The sequence below is a fragment of the Microtus pennsylvanicus genome, chromosome 19 (assembly GCF_037038515.1).
Source record: "Microtus pennsylvanicus isolate mMicPen1 chromosome 19, mMicPen1.hap1, whole genome shotgun sequence".
Lineage (NCBI taxonomy): Eukaryota > Metazoa > Chordata > Mammalia > Rodentia > Cricetidae > Microtus > Microtus pennsylvanicus.
The window spans coordinates 5,732,850-5,755,319 of NC_134597.1; the positions used below are offsets into that span (position 1 = coordinate 5,732,850).

Below are 22,470 nucleotides of genomic sequence, written 5' to 3' on the forward strand. Positions count from 1 at the left end.
TGTATTTTTCTTTGAGAAGTTCAAAGTCACTTACAAAAAGATTATTATTCTGGTAAAGCATTGTGATTTTTGAAGGATACAAAACTGTGACCTTTAAACTTTTTCTCATATTGTGGGACCTATTTGGACGAGTTTCATTTCATTGTTAGCATCATTGACACCACTGTTTTTATTGGGTGGATTTTCCTCAGGAGCAGATAGTCACATCTTGTACCTTTTAACAATACACAGAAGAACCCAGCACAAAGTGCCATTGTGACCAGAAAGGGTCGGGATTGTGAACTGCCTCGTACAAGATTGAAATGGTTTCAGTTATGTTTAGATTTTAATTCTCAATATTAAGTTTCAGAAACTTTAGTTATGATTTTTAAGTCAAGCCAAGTATGTTTTAGAAAAGTATACAATAACTTTAATGTAAGCAGGGACATGCCTGCATCTGAAGTTCTTGTTCCCTGACCGGACATTCCTACACACTTGGGCTTCCTTCACCATCAGCTCCAGATATCCCTGCCGGAATTATTTCCCAGATTCCTCCTAGTTGATTATGCTCTTACCTAAAAATATTGTCATAAAATCCAAAAGATTGTAACCATCCGAACTTCGGCCAAGAGCTGGATGATGAACAGTGTGCCGTATACATCTTCTGGACCATTATCAACCTTGAGAAGGCGCCGGTACAATTCACAACATGTGTGAATGGATCTTGAAAATACTTTGCTGAACATAATAAGCCACTCACGACAGGACAGTTACCTTGTAATGCCGTTTAGACTGCTGGGATAAGCAAATTCTTAGCGCTCTGTGGGCTCAGAGAAGGAGAGTGCTGAGTGGTTTCAGGGGTGCAGTTTTGTGTGGGATAATGAAGCTCTGGCAGTGGGAAGTGTGGAGACTGATGTGGAGGGACTGTGTCTCTCAGTCATACAGTCAAAGGTAGGGAGATGATACAGTGAGAAGGCAGCGCTGGCCTGAGTTTTCTATGGCGTGAAACAGTAGCACACTCCTTTGGGTTCCGACTGTACGCAAACGGAGCAACTCGGCCTCCTTCCATTCTGAGTGGCGCCTTTATTCCCATGCAGGGGTGGAGAAAACACAGCTGTATTTACTTTTCCAACCCCATCTTCTATTTTGAAATATAACCTGTTTGAAAATGAGAACCAAGGTCAAACCACACAGCTCTCTGCTCACCTCTGCAGTCTGCCAAACATTGTTTTTCTAGTGGAGTTCCGGGCGAGGTGCGGCAGTGCAAGTAACACTCAGTCGTGTGCTCAGTGGTGGGATTTATTAGCCAGCCTCAGAATGTCTGGGTGCAGCGTGCTATGACATACTTGCTTTCACATCCGTGCATATGTGAAAATGCAGTGTGGGCCAGCAGGATGCCTCGTGGGGTGGCAGGAGCTGGGGAGAAGGCACTTGCTGTCAACCTGGAGCCCACATGGTAGAAAGATTCCCCTCTGTATGCTGTGAATATCATTGGCTAATAAAAAAAAATGGCTTTGGCCCTACAGCAGAGCTATAGGGGAAGATTGCTAGGAGGGGAAAACTAAACGGAATGCTGGCAGAAAGGAGGCAGAGTCAGAGAAAAGCCATGTAGCTCTGCCGGAGACAGACGCTAAAACCTTAGCCGGTAAGCCTCAGCCATGTGGCGATACACAGATTAATAGAAATGTGTTAAATTAAGATGTAAGAGTTAGCCCATAAGACCCAGGTGGAGATGGGGCATGCCTTTAATTGCAGCACTTGGGAGGCAGAGGCAGGTGGATCTCTGTGAGTTCGAGACCAACCTGGTCTACAAGAGCTAGTTCCAGGACAGGCTTTAAAGCTACAGAGAAACCCTGTCTCAAAAAACAAAACAACAACAACAAAAAAGAGTTAGCCAATAAGAAACTAGAGCTAATGGGCCAAGCAGTGGTTTAATTAATACAATTTCTGTGTGATTATTTCGGGGCTGAGCAGCCAGGAACCAACAAGCGTCCTCCTTACAACAAGAACTGACTCCCACACGTTGTCCTCTGACCTCCACAGACACCATGGCATGTGTGTGTATTCGCGTTCATCCATCTCATCACACCAATACAAACACACAGTAGATAGATGATAGATAGATAGATAGATAGATAGATAGATAGATAGATAGATAGATAGATAGATTAGTAAATAAGTAAATGTAAAACTCTTTTAAAAAAGAAAACACACAGTTTAAATACACTGGCTATGTTTCCAAGTGTGTGGACTTGTCCACACATCAAATCCAAATCACAAAGAAAATAGAATCTTTTCATTTCAGTTAATTACCCTATTTATTGAAGAATAACTGACTTTCTGAGATTATTTCTGTGGGTTTACTTATGTCCCCAATTTTATATTTATCTTCAGGGTGAACATGACATCCTCCTGATAATTGCATCTGAATTCTGACTAAAAATATGACAATTCTCAGTTTGTATTTAAAATGATACTTTTATGTTTTTCATAATAATGAAAACAGTGGCAGCAGAAACTGCTAGACTAACGGGAAACGGTAGAGGAGATTAACTTTGTTCTCAGATGGTAGACATGGCTGGAACTAATTACATTAGCTATTATGGAATCACAACATTTAAGTATTCTGAAAAATATTTATTCTACCTGGCTTACGAATTTTAGATGTTCATCCTATGAACATACAGATGGAAAGAACTAAAGTAATTATTGTTTAATACTTTTACATTTACTTTTTTATATTTCTGACTGTATTTGTTATTTATATTCAACTAGGTATATAAATTGTGTCTGTTCTATATATAAGTCCAAACTAGTATAACATAACTATTTTCTTCTGAGCTTTAAAGATAGAAAGTATCTGGGTTTTTTTCTACTTTATTGTCTATTCAGACAGTTGAAGTATTTTATTATTTTAACGAGTGAAACCATTCGTTGAGTGAGATTTATATTCAGTATGCAGAAATGTGCAAGATCGTCTCTCATTATTATCCTTTGAAATTATCTGGAAAAAAATGTGATCCTGTTACATCACAGGCTGAAGAAGCTGAAAAGATATTCAAAATAAATAAGACTGTATAATTGGGAAGTGGAGTAGGATCTGGTGTGACTAACGGGATATTGAATTCTTCAGACCTGGTGCACGTAATAAGCTTGGAGAATTTCTGCATAAAAAGCTGAGCTGTTCTGTAGCCTTCACTATGATCAGATCTGTGGTTCTCCAAGTATGGCCACATGTTTAAGGCAATATGAAATGCTTAGCTGAACTGTTAACGTAAACTCTTATTTCTGTAGTTGCACAGTCTGTATGTGTGGACCTTCACCCTCCATCCAGTTAGCACTTGTGCATAGAGAACTGGCTAAATGTAAGTCCTTAAAATAGAGTACAACACACACACCCAACAGATAACCTCTGGTTAGTTACCCGTTGCCTTTTATTGGAAGGCTTTGATTAGATTAACGTAGTCACACTCTTAAAAAAATTCATAATTTCTATGTAAACATCACCAATAAAACATTTGTATGAAATTATACAGTACTTTTGGAAATTTTAGGAAAGCAGTAAGTTTAGGAAGGCGATGAGCTCTCTGTTGAGTTTAGGGTGGCATGGGAGATTCCCACAGGAGTCAGTCTGCACAAACATGGTGTGCAAATGTGTAGGCTAAGAGCTTGGCAGGGATATGATGGATCTGATATGGACCCATGTCCAGGAGATCTGATGGAAGGCTAGTTAGTACCCACGTCCAGGTGATCTGATGGAAGCTAGTACCCATGTCCAGGAGATCTGATGGAAGGCTAGTACCCACGTCCAGGAGATCTGATGGAAGGCTAGTACCCACGTCCAGGAGATCTGATGGAAGGCTGGTACCCACGTCCAGGAGATCTGATGGAAGGCTAGTACCCACGTCCAGGAGATCTGATGGAAGGCTAGAACCCATGTCCAGGAGATCTGATGGAAGGCTAGAACCCATGTCCAGGAGATCTGATGGAAGGCTAGTACCCATGTCCAGGAGATCTGATGGAAGGCTAGTACCCACGTCCAGGAGATCTGATGGAAGGCTGGTACCCATGTCCAGGAGATCTGATGGAAGGCTAGTACCCACGTCCAGGTGATCTGATGGAAGGCTGGTACCCACGTCCAGGAGATCTGATGGAAGGCTAGTACCCACGTCCAGGAGATCTGATGGAAGGCTGGTACCCACATCCAGGAGATCTGATGGAAGGGTAGTACCCACATCCAGGAGATCTGATGGAAGGCTGGTACCCACATCCAGGAGATCTGATGGAAGGCTGGTACCCACATCCAGGAGATCTGATGGAAGGCTGGTACCCACATCCAGGAGATCTGATGGAAGGCTAGTTAGTACCCACGTCCAGGTGATCTGATGGAAGGCTGGTACCCATGTCCAGGAGATCTGATGGAAGGCTAGAACCCATGTCCAGGAGATCTGATGGAAGGCTAGAACCCATGTCCAGGAGATCTGATGGAAGGCTAGTACCCATGTCCAGGAGATCTGATGGAAGGCTAGTACCCACGTCCAGGAGATCTGATGGAAGGCTGGTACCCATGTCCAGGAGATCTGATGGAAGGCTAGTACCCACGTCCAGGTGATCTGATGGAAGGCTAGTACCCACGTCCAGGAGATCTGATGGAAGGCTAGTACCCACATCCAGGAGATCTGATGGAAGGCTGGTACCCACGTCCAGGAGATCTTATGGAAGGCTAGTACCCACGTCCAGGAGATCTTATGGAAGGCTAGTACCCACGTCCAGGAGATCTGATGGAAGGCTAGTACCCACGTCCAGGAGATCTGATGGAAGGGTAGTACCCACATCCAGGAGATCTGATGGAAGGCTGGTACCCATGTCCAGGTGATCTGATGGAAGGCTAGTACCCGTGTCCAGAAGTCTGTGCCTCTCAGGCTTTTGAGAACAGGGGAGTAGACTGTTGGTGTCAGAGCTCTTCCCAGAAGTGTTCTGAGACTATGCGGAATGAAAGAGCAGACAACTTGAACCTACAACTCTTGAGAACACTGGCTTTTCAGAAATAGGAAAGGAGCTGGATGCAGAAGGTGGTGAAGCTGAGAATCAGTAGGGAATCCAAGAACTCAACGCTCAGAAAGTGATCCAGTAGCCCAGAGTATATAAACAGGTCATAAGCGATTAGCACTTACAGAAACTTGAATAATTATTCATGAGATCAGAGCTAGAGAAATGTGCACAGAAGGTAGGGAATTCTGGGAGTTAGGGTGAATGTCTGACAGCCAGCACCAGCAGCTCTCTATTCCTTATATAAAACAAAGTAGGCGACACTCTAATTGAGTGATAGGCGTGAGGATCATTTCGTTAAATGCCTAATTCGCTTAAAGGAAAGAACAATTCAAAGATGCCTTCTAATGGGCAGAGCTGTGTCTTGGAAGAGCTGGGACAGGGTGGGCCTGCAGTCAGGGAGCAGTTAGTTAGTTTTGGATCCAAATGCAAACCCAGATAGGCTGCTGGGCACAGCAGAGGGAGGTAATCCTCACTGAAGTTTCGTTTTATCACAGTAGCCTGCTCCAGCTGCCCAGGAGCAAGAAGGTGATATAGGGCCAGGAAAGACGAGAAAGGTGACATCCGTGCTGTAAAGTATGACAGGGAGGCCCTCTGGGGACATGCGAGATGTCTTCAGGCTAGATATCCTAAATTTTTATAAAGTAACTTTAAACCTGCTTTTAAGAAGAGAAAGAACACAGTTGGGTCACTTTTTGTGCTAAGAGGCAGCATTGAGGCAGGACTCCACGCTGGATGCCCTGCCCTTGCTTCACTCCTTTCCTCTGCCCACCGCACCCCAGTCAAGTTAGCGGGCATAGATGTCCTCAGCTTCAGACAGGCCACTTTTCCAAGAATGCATGGTACAGATTACAGAAGTGAGAAGCAGCTGCGTGCTTCCTGCCCCATTGCTGCACACTCAGCTGGAGTTCTGAGAAGAGGATGGCATTCTTCTTCCCCTTCTTCTTCCTCTTATTTTTCTGTTTCAAGGAAGATGGGACAAGCAGGAAGCACAAACAGGTGGAGGTAGTGAAGGAAAAAGAAAGAAAAAAAATACTGAAAAAAACTCATGAGCCGGAATATAAACTGAAATGACACCAGAGACCGAGAAAAGGAGAGGGCATCTCTCCAACCTCCCCTCTTAGAACGAAGAGCCCAGTCTTCCATTTGCTTCTGAAACCGACACCTTGGACGAAGATCTCCAGCACAGGGAGTTAATGCTCAGGGCTCATAGAAGAAATGGCTTTTGTGGATAATTCTCTCCCACCTGATTTATTTGTATCTGTGGCAAAATGTTCTAGACTTTTGCTTATGTCTTTCACGTAACCCCTCAGCTAAAACCAGGTCTGGGCTGAAGGTGAGGCTCTGGCAGAGTACACCCTTCCCAGGTAGGAGACTCCCGGTTCCACGGCTAACAGCACAGCGAAGAGGAAGAGTCAGCTCCAAACCAGAGCACCTGAGAAGTGGCAGCGGGGAGGGGGTAGGGCAGGGTAGTTACACGTAAATGTTTACTGAGCACTTATTAGTTCAGATACTGTTCTCCTCGTTACAAATTGTGAGAAAATAGAAAAGCCCTCTACTTTTACAATGTAATTTCTTCCGGATGAAAGGAGCTATTGCCGGGGGCTGCCGTAGTTGTGAGCGACAAAGATGGGTCCTCTGGAGCTCTTTGCAGCTATGCAGACCTGTGTTAGCAACTGACTTAAAAAAAAGAGGCGGCGGCAGCACAGCTCGAACACACTTACTTCCCTTGTCTGTGCTCTAGCTCCTGTCGCCTTCTGACCTCTGTCCCCTGTGCTTCTAACTCAGATTTGCCCCTGTACCTCACCCCACCAGAGCAGCTGATGTCATGAAAGCAGATACCAGCTGAAGCCAGAATAGAATGGATGGCTATCTAGGGAGATAAAATGACACTGTAACTCGTCCCAGCTATTGTTCAAAGAAGCATGTCTTTCATTTATAGACATTACAGTTTAAAGGCATGGACGGCCAGGCTTGACGGTGCCTTTTCTCTATGTGACTTGCTCTTAGAAGCCCTCCTCTGCCTACTAGGGCTAGCCGCTTTGCTGTGCCTGGATTCATATTCTTTCCATGAGTTCTGTTGCTATTTTGATTGAGGTTGGTTTTTCTATTTCAATGCAATAGAAATATTGTGCTCTTCCAGGACCCTCTTTGATCTCTGTCTAAAAGGACAGACAGCTTTCCAACGTGCTAAAGGGAGCAGGTTTGTAGTAATCAAAATTCACAGCTCGCTTGGGGATGAGTAAAGAGATGAGCGTCAGTGTGTTTGCCAGGCTGGTGCTTCCCGGTGGATTCCATGAGGTGACTGGACTCATGTGCTGGGGACAATGTAGTTGTTCAAACCTGAAGCTCCTTGCTTCAGAACACTTAGGAGAGAGGTTCCCAGGATGCTCTGCCTTTCTCTAAGCCTTTACTGAAGTGTCAGATGCCTTAGAGGGTGTGTTTTCTTACACTCTTAGAAGAGTCTTCAAATGGAACTTCATGAATTTTTATGACCCTTTTGCAGTAGAAAAGGAGGAATAGTGCCTATAAACCTTTTTATCAGAAGGAACTTAAAGTAAAATTGGCCAGCCAGTTCGTAACAGGTTACCTGATAGCCAAGAAATTGTTTTTACACAAATAGAACAGCTTGTTGTAAACGTGGTTATTGGTAATATAGATAAGGACATTGATTTTCTCTGTGAGATTAAAAACAAAGCCTGGCATCGTCTACTGATCTTTAACAATATGAGGGAAAATACTGCTTTGGAAAAATATCAAAGCTGGACGAAGGAACCTCGAGCCTGGAGCCATCTCTGAGCAGGGCTAATCACAAAGCAGCGAGTCTCTGTGTGAGCGTCATGTTTGAAATCGTTTTCTGCAATTTGGCTATTAACCAAAAGGCTAATTGATTCTTTTCTTCTGCCCCATTGTAGTTAACACACTAATTCTTCCCAGTAAAGATCCATTTCATTATGCAAATGTAAAAAATAAAATCACAAGGCTCGTGTCTGAGTGGGGTTGCTTTCTGCCGAGAACTGGTGCACCTGTTCCAGCCCTCAGCCCCACCTCCACACGCTGCCAAACTGGCGGCTTAGTGATCCGGGTTAGCTGGTATGGGGCCCTTGAATTTTGACTCACATTTTCTTTGCGACTTATTCTTGTTTTGCCTTATAATTTCTCCCCTTCCAGCTCTCAGAGTGCCAGTGGCAGCTGCATCATGGCACCCACCCTGCTGCCAAGAGGGCAGGCAGCCTCCTTGGAGACTGTAGCGTTGCTCTAAGCCAACTGTTAAGAGATGGAAGCTGGAGCCATCCATCCAGCACAGCTGAAATTGAGGTCGTATAGGAGGCGTTTGTAACTAAATCCAACTTTCAGAACTTTGATTTCGACAGAAGGAATACTGTGGGACAGCGTTCCCACGTGCCTTCCTGTCTGCCTCAGCCTTCTCAGCTCGGACTCTTTCCCTGTCCGTGGCTTTTCCCGTGGCTTATCCAGACTGCTGGTAGACTTGTTCCCATGGGGTAAATTTACCCTAAATTACAGTGACTTTTCCATCTCTTTTCAGTCTGTCTGCAGAATGTTTTCTCCATGCTTCCTAACAGTAGAAGACATTAGAATCTTTTCTTCTAAGTGAAGCCAAGGTGCTATTTAGTGATTATTCTCCTTTCTGCTATTATCTCACAAACTGTCACTGCTCGGTTGATCTGGTGTCTTTGCGGAGCACATCTGAAATGTATGGGTTCATAGAACAGACTATTAAGAGACCACGGGCTTGATTCTCCATTTCCCCAACGACAGTGTGTATTGAGGCATCCTCCTTAAACATCCTGACTCACTGTTCTTCTACCTTTCACAGCGCATCCCCTGCAGGGCCATTACGTCACGTCAGTGAGTGCCGCCTTTCGAGAGGCTTGGTGGAGCCTGGTCCAAGTGTGTCCAGGACATGAGAGTTACTGTCTTTTACCCATCGTTTTGTCTCTTAGCACTCATCGTATAGACGGGAAGGCTGAGGCCCACAGGCTGCTTTGTCAGGACAACTTGAGCAAGATGTCGCATATACCAAGTTCTTTAAAGTACCAGATGCGGTTTGGTATACTCTTGTTCTCTAGGAAATTGCATTTTCCAGATAAGAATGATTTTTAAAGGAATTAAAAGAGGATTGGTAAAAGCACCAACGGGAATAAATGCTGGTGCTGAAGAGTTAAACCCGAGTTCTGTGTTTGGAAAGGAGAACGTTAAGGGTGACACACCATCTCCTTAATGGAGAGGTGAGAGTCCAAGAATGCTCTTGAGAAGGGACAGTTTAATTAACAAAACAATAGTGTTCTGTGCACAGAGGTGGTAACAAAGGCCTTTAATCCCAGCACTTCAGAGGCAGAGGCAGGTCATCTCTCTGAGTTTGAGGACAGCCTGGTCTATGTAGAGAGAAACAGAAGGGAAGGAAGGAAGGAGGTTGGAATATGAAATGACCCAATCTAGGAATGATTTGCTACTGAGATTGAGAAACAAGAAGTAAGACAGAAAAGGAAAGTGCCTGGTTTCGGCCTGACAACCTGCTAAAGAATGGAGAAGTTAGATAGCCCAAGACCACTGGCTTATTGTCCTGGGCTTTCTGCCCTAATAGTCTTTTCTAGAGCTTGTGCTCATGACTACTCTACCAGCTTTATTTCAGGTATCCTGAGCGCTGGCACATGTGTAATCTTGACAGTTCTATGGTGCACACAAGTGTTACTTCCGTTTCAGTTTTGCCACACAAGTGCACAAAGTGAAGCCCCTTACTTGTCTGGAATGTCTGTCATTCCTCACTGCTCTCTATGTATTTGGCTGACCCTAGGATGCTTAGCATTGAGAAGACCAGTTAGAACTGAGTCAGGACCTGTGCCCCACACACCTGTATCTTTGTAACAAGCTTTCTCGTAATGGGATAGTATGTTGAGTTTCATTGCGGACCTAAGAAGGTTCTTTGGTATTGTGTACCATTTTATAAAATTGTTATATTGATTACATAAGCTTATGTTTATGGGTAAGCAGAACAGTACTTTTCTGAAATTATTATATGATATTATTATATGAAATAATTCTCATGAAATTACAAGACCATTATTAATAGGCATAGTTTGGAAGCTTTGTTGACTCCAAGTCATTCCCTAGGCTGGTGTTTCTTAAGGGTCTTTGTCTAGTCTGTTGTGGACATCTTAGGAAGAGAACACTTCCTTTTCTGTTGACCTTCCATGAATTGTTTTCCTTAACAGCCTTTTTCTTCTCATTATAAGCTATTTCTCCAAACTTATAATGAAAACAAACATAAAAAGAAGCTTCTCATGTTTTTTCCAAAAAAACATACACCTTTCCAAAAGCTAGCTCATCTCTGTAAAGCACCTAGGAAAGATGTCGTTTTCCCTGCTTTGTGCAGCGTGCCCTGGGCTGCAGACTGAGATCATTATCTTCCTACTGAAAGCTCTACTTGATATCTCTCAGGTGTCTCCAGCCTCCACCACCAACTTCCAGTGTTGCTGCCCACACCTGCTCACAGCGCCGTTCTCTGTCCCGGGAACTGGTTGATTCCCTCCTTCTCATTGTCAGGCCAAGAACTTGGGACTTATTCTTGACTACACCCTTGCCCCCACCCCACGTCCATTTCATTGGCAAATCCTGTTGACTATATACACAAACTCTATCGGGTATTCAATCATTGCATCTCTCCTCTGCTATTATAACTTTAGTCAACATGACAACCTCTCTGTTCCCAGCTATCTTCTTGCTTCCTTTACTGGCTGCCCTTCCCCTCCCCAATGTCCACTGTCAAATAACAACCAGAAGACTTGTAAGGAATCAATTAGTATACACCCACTGCACCAATGCATTCCTCAAAATGTCTCATCTAATATGTAACAATATAGATGGATAATATATATAATATTGATTGAAAGAAGTCAAAAACAGACGTGTTCATCCTAAGTGGTGCCATTCATTGAAAATCCTAACACAGAGCAGACCCTTCTGTACCACGAGGGAGGAGCAGATTCTGACTACTGATGACTGTGCTGGCTACTCATGTGCATTCCGTTTGTGAGGATTTAGCAGGATCTACAGTGACAATGTGTGTGTGTGTGTGTGTGTGTGTGTGTGTGTGTGTGTGTGTGTCCTTTCCTGTGTATGTTGTATACTTCAATAAAGGGTCTGATCGAAATGCTGTAAGCCTCAAGTGTGTCACGACAGAGCAGGACACTGTGCCGGGCATGGGCTGCAGAGACATAGACCACTTGGCTTGAGGATGTTAGCATCTGCTTAAAGGTAGAGTGCACACAGTAAGCCACTAGAAAGAACTCGGACTGTAACACCTAATAGTATCTCCGCGGTTTTCCTCATGGGTGTTCCAAAGTGGACAGCTCTGACGAACGTCCTCCAGGGCAGACAAGCATGGAGCTAAGCCTCCTTCTGGGGGCAGAGATGGGCCTGGAGACCCTCGGGGTGGGAAATCACACGAAGGAGTTCTCGTTTAAGGGAGCTATGGGTGGCCATTCTGAGTAAGAACAGACTGTAGAACTTTTAAATCTTGTAGAGATTTGGATGGATTTCTCTCTCAAATGGGTAAATGCTTGTGTTCAAATCTGGCAGTATTTATGTATTACACATTGCCCAGGCTTTTTGATGTCCTGATACCACATTTACCATTACCAAACCTCACAGTTCATATGTTCTAAATGTTTTACATGTATATGTATTTTTAGACGGGCACAGCAGACAAATCCAGCGTGACTGTAGCAGGCCCCGAGACAGAAGATCAGGCAGGTCCGACTCTGGAGAGCACGTCCCAAACAGCCGAGCTCCTGAGCGACGTGCCCTTCACCCTGGCCCCACATGTGCTGGCGGTGCAGGGCACCATCGGCGACCTTCCTGACCACTTGCTCTCCTATGATGTCAGCGACAACTTGTCCCGATTCTGGTATGATTTCACTCTGGAGAATTCAGTACTCTGTGACTCATAGCCTTCCTGTCCACACACACCCTAACAGCTTTAACGAAAACTAGTTTGCCCATTTTATTGAACCTGTTCGACGTTCCTTGTCATTTCAACCTTAATGCCTTGAGGCAAGCAGAGATCATAAAATAAGTAAAATAACACCATATTCATAGTTTTATTCTTCAGAATGAAGCAAATTTATATAAAAATTGTAACCAACAATTTAATAAAGGGAACTCACTTTGGAAAAGAGTAAGAAGTTAGACCACCCGTGTCTCCCCATCTGGTAGAGGGAAAGTGACGCTGTTGAGATTATGTGGGAGGTGCGGGGTGTTTTTGCTCTCTCTGAACACAACACAGGAAGAGAAAGGAGGCTTACCTCTGGTTACCGAGACTCCGCAATCTGAGCCGAGAGCGAGTGCTTCCGGGGTTCAGCAGAGGTTGTCCTGTTACTTCTTTAACATCTCCTGCAGTGTTTGGGAATGAGGTCAAAAGACAGCTTCCAGTTAAAGTAAAATTTTCAGTGTCAATTTAGACAAACCCATATGGAAACCTGAAACTTCTTGTAAACATCAGCGACTCTTTGCTGATTCAGGAACACCGTGAAGGGGAGGACCCTGGTGTGCTTAGACCCCTGTGGCCCTCGCTACCCTCCTAAAGGATGCTGCTGGATTCCCTCCTGGTTCCCCTCCCATCCCCTCTGGGTATTCTTGGGCCAGTTTTCAAAAAGCTTTCCCCACTTCTGCCTCAGTTGGTTTGGCTTCCTTACCGCATATGTTCCCAGTTTATGAGATCTGCATTTCCTCTCTGCCTCCTCTGCTTCCTGATGCAAGCATCTCATGATGATCCATACCATTGCTGATAAGACTTGTTTAGAGATTTGTTGGCCTTGGTACAGATGGCAGTGTTTAACTGCTAAACACACTCAGTTTAACTACTTCCCAATTAGAGTGTAGGCAGACACCCAAATATGACTTGTACTTCTTGAATATCCATTATTTATTTTAAATAAAACTAGGCAGGACTGCCATTGGTCAATGAACTACAAAAAAAATTGGTAAATAGTAATAGGAGAGTTTCTATGCCATGATAAAGTTGTCATTTCTTTTGATTAGTTATAATTTATTAATTCTTTGCCAAAGTGTTAAGTATGTTTTTTCTTATAAAGAGAATATCAGGAAAACTAAACACTGTGCAGAAAAGTACAAGAATTATTTTCATTTTAATGTTCTGTGCATGTTCATTTAAGAAATGTAGTGTGGTCTTGATAAAAAAAAGTACTGTGTTATTTAAAGTTAAAGGAACAGTTGTACTGATAAAAATGTACTTTATTCGCACTTAAAATTACCATGTGAGGTTAATGATTAAATTAGGTCTTTATATAGTTTTCATAAGTCATCTACATAAGAAATATGCCTTATTATTGACACAAATGTGAACCTTTTGTAGCACTTTTTGTAAAGGTACATCTTTTTCAACTATCCATGTTAATGTGTTTTCAAAACTGAATGTAAAGAGGTAGTTCTTTTGTTGAAAATATGTGAAAATTTATGTAATTATATATTTCATTTCTATTTATGTTCTCTTTGTTACAAATATGCTTATAAGTACTATTTGTCTAAAATTGTTGTATTTTAAAAATGTGAATTAAAATAAATGTTTGATCGTTTTCAGACCCACAAAATGGCATTCACTGCATTTTTAATGTCTAAATGGAAGCTGTATATCCTATAGAAAGAAAAGGTTAAATATATTGTTTGTGTAGAGAATATGGCATCATCTCTTATGTGTAAGTTGTAGGAACACTGAAAATGGGAAGCAAGCCCTGGCTAGTAAATTGAACTGAAAGGATTTGGAAGAAATGGAATGACTATCTATACAAATCTCCATCATCAGAAAATTTAGTAAAGACCAGTGGTAATAATCGTATTTTGACAATTACATTATAAATTGGCAGTTTGTTATTCTGTATATAAATCATATAACTATTTTAAAATTGGAACAACATTATAAACCAACCAGCCAACTCTTATTAGAAAACTGAGACCTAAAACTTTATATGACTTGCATGTGTGTATATATGTGTACATATATGGCATATATGTGTGCGTGTACGCATACATGCGTGCAATAGCAATTAGGTTTTTTTTAAGGCCATGAATTCGATGGAGAGTTGGAAGAGCTATATGCAAGACCTTGAAGTGCTGAAAGGAAAGGGGAAGATGTTGTAATTAATTTATAATGACAAAAACTTTTAAATATGTAAATGCATTAAAACAAAGCTGAAACATACAGGAAAGAGTTGAGACCCTGGAGGCATCCAGAGAGTCAATAATGACTCTTTATTTAAGCTGAAGGACTTAGGCTGTTCCCTCACTCTGGTGTCCTCTTTTCCCTTGCTTATTCACGGTATTTTCCATACCTTGTAGAGTTATGTTGAATAGTAAGAGATATCTGATAAATACTCAATAACCTAATGATCGATGATCTTTGATCCTGACCAAGGGACTGTTCGCATTAGTACACACACACACACACACACACACACACACACACACACACACGGTGCTCTACCACGATGAGAAACAGCATATCTGTGAACTACTTATGAATATATTACGATGCTCTACCCGCATTCATTTTAGACTCCACTCCGCTCAGCAGTGTTAGGGTCCTCTTCTGCCTCCAGGACAGTTCCATAGTAAACACTTGTCAGAGAGCATGCCTTCTCCCTGTGCTGGAAATCCCTACAGCTGCAGAACATGCGACTTCCTTCGAGTCTCGATTTTAAACCTCATATATTTAGGAAATCACATGGGTTTTTCCAGCTCTCTCTAATGGCATTTGCACTCTTTCCTTTAAGCCAAATGTTATGTAGTTAATTAAATTATTAGGTCAACTTTTCAAATTATGCAGTTAAATTGTTAACAAAATAAATTCTTAGTAACATTGCTAGGAACCTCACAGTAGTTTTTCTTTTTTTCAAGTAAACACCTATGATACCAACATTTTTAGCTTCCCTCAAATAGAATAACTGAAAACAGCATAAAAGAAAATGCTGTGTTTTCCGAGAGCATCATGTCTTATAATTCTGATGGACAGAGGTGTATGAGGGAAGGGTCCCCTTGCGCTGTAGAATAATAACACTTCAGTCTCACGGCCCCTGGCCTCCTGAGAACAGCCGGTCACCAAGAGAATGCTGCTGTGGGATGGCTGGCACAAAATGTTCCTTTCAGAGATCCATGTGCCACCTTCTCACTTAGGTCCCGAAAACAGCCGCGTGCAGTGTATGCGTATTGGGTAGGAAGCTGAAGGGTGTCACATGTCTTCGAGCCACCGTGAACTTTGGGTTCTTGGATGTTATCTTTTGAACATTTGTGACACATTACTGAGGGCATGACCCAACTATTCCTGAGAAATCTAAGCCTCCAAAAATAGGTCTGACTACATTTGGCTTTAACGATGGAATATTCTTATGTTTCAAGAAAGTTCCTCATGCCATATGGCTTGGCAGCTAGATGTGTGTGAGCAGGAAGAAAAAGATGTATTGATTGATACATAGGAGCTCTATTACGTCAGCACAGCAGAATGGTAATCTTTTAATGTGAAGAACCTTTTTCTTTAAAGCAATTTTCCATCTATAGATAAGTTACCAAGGGAAGTAGAGAGTTCCTCAAATGTCCTGCCTTGTTGACATCTGTCACGATTAAGGAGCCAACAGTGCTACAGTATTAAACACACACTGGTTGGATTTTGTAGTTGCCTTCTAGTATCTCTCTCCTGCCACGCTTTCTAGTGTGATTTATTATCTACTCATCCTCTCTTGATATTTTCAGCAGTCTCTCTAGGATTTTTTTTTCTCTAAATTGATAGTTTTGAGAAATATTGGTCTGGTCTACTAGACTATCTTCTGTGGTGTTTGAATAAGAATGACCCTCGTAAGCTTAAATGCTTAGGGAGTAAGACTATTTGAAAGGGTTGGGAGGTGTAGCCTTGCTGGAAAAAGTGTATTGCCAGGGGTGACTTTGAGCTCTCAAAAGCTCAAGCAGTCTCAGTAAAGGTCTGTCTTCCTTCCTGTTGCCTGCAGATCCAGATATCAAACTCTCAGCTGGTTCTCCAGCATGATGTCTGTTTGCATGCTGACCTGTTAATGGACTGAACCTCTGAGACTGTAATCCAGCCCCAATTAAATGCTTTAAAAAAAAATTTAAAAAAAAGGAGTTGGTGAGGTCATGGTTCCTTTTCAGAGCAATAGAGAACACTGACTAAGTTGACTTAGTCTGTTTCCATATAGCATGTAGTGGCAGATGCCCCTCTTCAATGCCAGCACTCAGGAGGCAGAAGCAGGAAGATCTCTGTGAGTTCCAGACCAGCCAGAGCTGCATAGAGAGACCCTGTCTCAAAACACAAAGCAAAATAAAAATGATAAGAGCGATATCACCTTTCAATGAGAGCATGTCATATCGAGAGTAGACGCTCTAACTCAAGCTTGCAGTGTTAACTCTGACCACCTAGACAACATGGTGTTTTCAGGTTTCTCTCTCGTGCTCAGTTCCTCCAGCTTCCTTTTCTCCAGACTCTGTATAGACTTTACTCTTCAGAACCAAATCACAAAGCACAGCACTTACCAAGAACAGGGAATTAAACACCCATCTTCTTGAGGGGGGGCATAGAACATAATTATTTGGCCTTCTTCCGCATTGGAGATTTATCTTTTCACCCCAAATTTACATTTCTTACATTAGCTTGAATTAATGAATATTCTGTCTTCTGTCCAAGAATAAATTAGTGGTGGTGAAGGGAATATGTACATTTTTGCAAGAGTTAACAAATTTTGAAACATTTTGCATGAGTCCCATCTGATGTTAGATGTCTTGCACTATTTTATAGTCCAGAATTCTTTTTCCTGTAAGTATCAAGTATATGTATCCTTAGCTTGCCCTGACTTTAACTGTGTAGACAGTCATGAGTCACATAAGGGCATTTTGGTCAATGAGAGGCTGCACATATGGTGATTATGATGGAGATGAAGATTCCTACTGCATAACATCCTTGCTGAGCCTCTTCTATACTTAGATATGTACAGATAATGCAATGACAGTTGGGTTGCGCAACATCCAGTGGCGTAACATGCGGTTCAGGTTTGTAGCCTAGTTGTGCAGCAGACTCTACCAGCTAGTTTTCTCTAAGTGTGTTCTGTGATGGTCACATGATGAGGTCATGCTCCTGACTCAGACAGAACACATCCCATGATGATACAGAAGACCTCACATAAGTGCTGCATCAAAAATGGACCCCCATACTCCACCTCTTGCCTAAGACGGTCCTAGCATAAATGGTAGGTAGGGAGGTATCCATCCTAAAGCAAGTGATGTGGACATGAAATGACAGGGTGATCGTTTTCCTGTTTAAGGAACCAAGAAATCTCATGACGCCCGGGCTCTTATCTCTGGTGCACGCTCTTTATTTTCAGTACTAATTAAAGTAGAAGTATGGCTCTTTAATTGCTAAACGTGGGTCTCATCTTCAGCCTGCAGAGAGGGATTTTAAGGAGCAAGGAAAGGAAGCTGTATCTCTGCTTAGGGGAGAGATAGCAAAGAAACTCTACTTCTAATGAATGAAAACTTGTGCTCAAAACAGCACCGGTCTCATCCAATTTTAGTTATTCCACCCTCGAAGGAAACCTGAATATAGATAGTCCTTTGTCAAGAATTTGCCCACCCCCAATTTTCACCCGTACAAAAGAAACAAATTTCTCACAGTCAAAGCTTAAAACAAAGGATATTTGTACCCAGAACGCCCAGTCACATTAGCTCGGAACTAGCCACAGGCTTGGCACTCACCTCCCATGTAGAAAGGGATCGCTCAGAGGCCAAAGAGCCTGGCCTCAGCTTAGCACTGCTGCCGCGGAAGGGACGGTCCAGAGTGGCCACGGGTATGGACAGTAACCCTAAAAGACTTCGTGGCTGAGGAGCCCCGCTGGTGTGTATTTTCTTGTCGCTACGTGCTTTTCCTTTCTGTCTTGCTTTTGGAAAGATGCCCACTTTATTTTGCTTTAAAATTAATGTATTCCACATAACAGCTAAGAGCATTTAGGAAGCTAGCGAACAAGTAACTTTGTTCAAGACGACGGCCAGACACGGCTGAAGTCTTCACCTAGAGGGTGCACTACACACTGGGAAAGGCCGTCTCAGGACAAAAGAGAAACACGTGGCTGCTGACAGGCACGTAGCAGTTGGTCTGAAATAAAGCCTGAATATTCATCCTTCATACTCTCCCGTCGCTGCTGTTCTGGACTTTGCAGAGACTTTCTATTTATCTATACACGTCTTTGAACCTGGAACAGACTGTGGTCTTCCGTCTCACAACACACCAGCTGTAGCTGTCAATTAACACAGCTTAACACGAGAACCCTACGCTACCCACCCCCTGCCTCTGCTCCTACAGAGCATGCGTGGAGCTGTGAGACGAGCTCCGTGTTTATGCCTCAACGAGGCATTTCAGTTTCCTAACTGCAAAGCCATAGGCAGCGTCGGGAAAATACAGCGCGGCGGTGGCGAGAGCCGCAAAGAGCCAGTCTCCGTGGGGCTTAAGAGGCAGATGTGTCTGCCTTCATAATTGAATATGCTGTTCCACTTCTCGGCTGCTCTTCATTCTGAAATTGGAAGGGAATGTAGTGGAGGAAGAAGGCATCTTCACCTTTCATCCTTATAGTGAGTTTCTTCTAAGGAGACTGGAGCCAAGAGTCTGAGGCAGGGGGATTGCTAGTTTGAAGCCAGATCGGACCACAAAGCAAGACCCCATCTAAAAATAATAGTAGTCGTTCAGTAATGAATAAAAGCAACGCACGAGCCAGAGCAGATTACCTTGGTGCCGTGGATTAGCTTGTGTGAGACCGTCGTGCCCCTCCATATCCGCGTGTGTGTTCCTGGTTGTTCGTCTATTGACCCATCCCAGGATTTATTACTCCTGTCTGACCTGCCCACTTTTCCTTTCCATGTCCTTTACTCCGGGCACCTACTGGCCCTGGTTTGTGTCCTTCCATGCCCCTGTTCTATCCTGGGTTTTCCTCTGTGTGATTCTTCACCCACAATGTTTTTGCTTGTCTAAATGGACACACACACACATTTGTGTGCTTGACATGATCCTTCCCACATAGAGCGTACTCAGTAAGTTTGTTTAAAACAGGTGAACAATTCAGCCACAATTTAAGATGGGGTTCACATCCTATCTGTATCCGAATTTGCCTGAGTCTGTTAAAAGCCATAAGCAGCCTCGATATTCTCCATGGCACCCCAAAGTTGCCTTTTGTTGATTAGCTATCTGCACCAGCACTGATATAATAAAAATACATTGATATTTATCAAACCTTTCAGATGACATTTTAGATAAAATTTTGATAAATGAAGTACTATGAGTCTATTCATTTTAAGTTGTATTTTTGGGGGGGTCTGGCTTCTTTCTTTTTTTAATTAATTTATTTATTTATTAAAGATTTCTGTTTCTTCCCCTCCACCGCCTCCCATTTAACTCCCCCTCCCCCAATCAAGTCCCCCTCTCTCATCAGCCCTAAGAGCCATCAGGGTTCCCTGCCCTGTGGGAAGTCCAAGGACCACCCACCTCCAACCAGGTCTAGTAAGGTGAGCATCCAAACTGCCTAGGCTCCCACAAAGCCAGTACGTGCAGTAGGATCAAAAACCCATTGCCATTGTTCTGGAGTTCTTTAATGTCTACCTGGAATTTTTCTTTTGCTTTCTTGTAAATCAACATTGGTTAATGCTAATTAAATCACACTGTTTAATTCATGGACTGCCTGATGATTTTGTGGGCTGTGACAGTCTAGTATTTTTGTTTTTTGTTTGATTATTATTCTGTTTCTTAGTCAAACTGAAAGAACTGGAGAGCATGTTCCTCATGGGGTTGGCGCACAGGTGTGGATGGAAGACGTTCTCATTTGCTCTCAGAGAAACAATTACCAGAAAAAGTAAAACTCATTTTCAGATTTTTGATGCAATCAAAGCAAACTTTTAAATATACTTTGATCCATTCCTTTGACAAACATTTTAATTTTTGTTTTTGTTTTGGTGTTTTGAGACAGGGTTTCTCTGTGTAACAGCTCTGGCTGTCCTGGAACTTGCTTTGTAGGCCAGGCTGACCCCAGATTCACAGAGATCCACCTGCCTCTGCCTCCTGAGTTCTGGGATTAGAGGTGTGCGCCACCATGCCCAGCCAACATTTTAATTTCTCTATTAAGTGATTGTGACCTGGTACTATACAGTAAACTGCTATCTAACCGGAGCAATCATCACGTTAGCTCTTTGCGCCTCTAAACTCCCCGTTGTCCCCTAGATATAAGGGCGCAGGCACAAATAACAGCCAGTCCTTTAAAAGCTTCATTTAGTCCATGAAATGAATGGGGGGGTGGGCAGGAGAGCCCTGTTACACTTAGTTAACAAAACTATAATTTCTGTAATCTAAATAGCAGGTTGTGATCACTTTATAGCATCAATAAGTCATAAAAATATTTTATTGGACATGATTTTTACAAGTAGTCTCTAGCCCTGAATTGTAAAGTGGTGTCCTAATCTTTATTACCTTCCTGTCCTTGATTAAAATACTATGTTAAATGAATACCAGGGTCAGCCATTTCCTCGTGCCCTAATTGAAAGACTGTCTGCTGAGACTCTCTTCCCATCTTGAGTTTATCACCTGAGTCACTTTAAGTGCCTCGGGTTCCACACTTGCCAGTGTTCTGCTGGCACAGGGTAGCTATACAAATAAAACCATCCTCAGGCAAAGCAGTTGTCTTTGGCTTAAGTTATTTTCATTCTAGCTTTTTCAGCGTTTGTAGGATCGACAGGTGTTCTCTTTCACGTAGATGGTGATAAAGACCCAGCTGCTGTGTAATCTGTCACCACCCTAAGGTGGGAGGCCTCAAGGCCTGTGTCTGTCCATTGACAAACGCCACATCCTCCCGTCTGGAGAGTGCTTTGTTGAGTTTGTTCAAATCCAAAGCACCAGAAAGGTCTCCTACGCTTGACAAAACAAAAACACAGAAGACAATGTCTCCATCCTGAGTGCTTCTCATTCCAGAATGTGAAATTTTAGCTAGCACTGACATCAGCTTGAGCACCCAGGACAGGCATGCGATTATTCAGAGAATCCCAAGCAACTTTGCTTAGGCTGTTTGTCTTTTGAGGAGAAAACACATCTCCCTTGCCTGGAGGGCTTGTTTGGAAATGCAAACGTGGAAAGGGTGGCTAGGTGGTGGGGGAGACCTCGTGTGGAGTGTCTTCAGCATCTAGAAGTGAATGGCATGCGCTCTTCTAGTTCCCAGCCCAGAAGTATGACCTGCCTGCTACCTGTCTCCTTTGGGGCACCACTCACAATGAGTCTGATATTCCGAGGGCCAAGTGGTACCCCAGCATCTTACAGCTTCTTAACTGCTTTACGTGCATTATCTTTTGAAACCTTGTTATTGCCCAAGGTAGAAAGGATATGAGGGCAATCTGGCTGCAAATGCATTACCCCACTGACCATAGCATTGTTGTGGCCGATCTGGCTGGTGAGATACGTGCACCCTTCTTCCCTCATCACTCCGTGTGCATCCCTCCCAAAGCTGCACGGTTCATCAAAGAGGAGGACTGTTGTCAGGCTGAGGGGAAGCAAGTAGCTGTCCTCCTCCAATAGAACCTCCTCAAAGCTCTCATGGGCCAGAAAGTGGAAGCCATTCCTCTTTATCAATCAGCAAATAAATATATAGAATTTGGTATAAGCCAAGAATGGGATAAAGTTTTCATTTCTGCTATTACATGGATGAATCTTTAGACATAAACAAAATAACCCAGGCACAACAGGGCAAATGCTGTTCCATTTACATGAAATAGAAGTGTGTTGGTTTGAAAGAAAATGGCCCCAAAGGGAGTAGCACTATTAGGAGGTGTGGCCTTGATGGAGGAAGTGTGTCGCTATGGGGTGGGCTTTGAGGTCTCTATTGCTCAAGATTCCCATAGATGATACTTAATAAATTCTGTATGAATGGACAGATGGATACACAGATAGGTGGATAACTGAAGTGGGTTTATGTCTGTCTACTGTGTTTGCAGTCAGAAATTGTTGTTTCTCGGCCTGAGAGTTGTCCCTCAGTATTTAATGTTTTCCCGTAACAGAGTTCAGTAATATACTTCTTAAGAAAGAGGATACATTCTGAAATATTCCTTCATAGGCAATTTTATTGTTATAGAAACAACGGTGTACTTTCCTACAGCTGAGAGGTCCAGCCTGCTGTTCCTAGGTTATGAACCTATTGATCTGGTGCTATTGAATACTGCAGGCAACTGCAACACACTGTATTGACATCTAAACATTCTGAGCATCAAAGGTGTACATTAAAAATAGGGCATTAGACACTTCTTTCTCAAAACAAAAATCCTCCAACCCCTGCTTACCAGAATCTTCCCTGGGAAGATGATTCTTGCCATTTTTACCTTGTGAGG

General features: G+C 42.9%; 1 protein-coding gene across 2 annotated transcripts in view; it reads left to right on the forward strand.

The window, feature by feature from the left end:
* The window catches only part of Umad1 (UBAP1-MVB12-associated (UMA) domain containing 1), a 140,304-nt gene extending 126,646 nt beyond the window's left edge, over nt 1-13,658 (forward strand). For both annotated transcript variants that reach the window (XM_075953861.1, XM_075953862.1), the window contains exon 4: nt 11,742-13,658. In XM_075953861.1, coding sequence (XP_075809976.1) covers nt 11,742-11,999 — 258 coding nt within the window. In that variant the 3' untranslated portion in view covers nt 12,000-13,658. The remainder of the gene's footprint in view (nt 1-11,741) is intronic.
* The last annotated feature ends 8,812 nt before the right edge of the window (nt 13,659-22,470 follow it).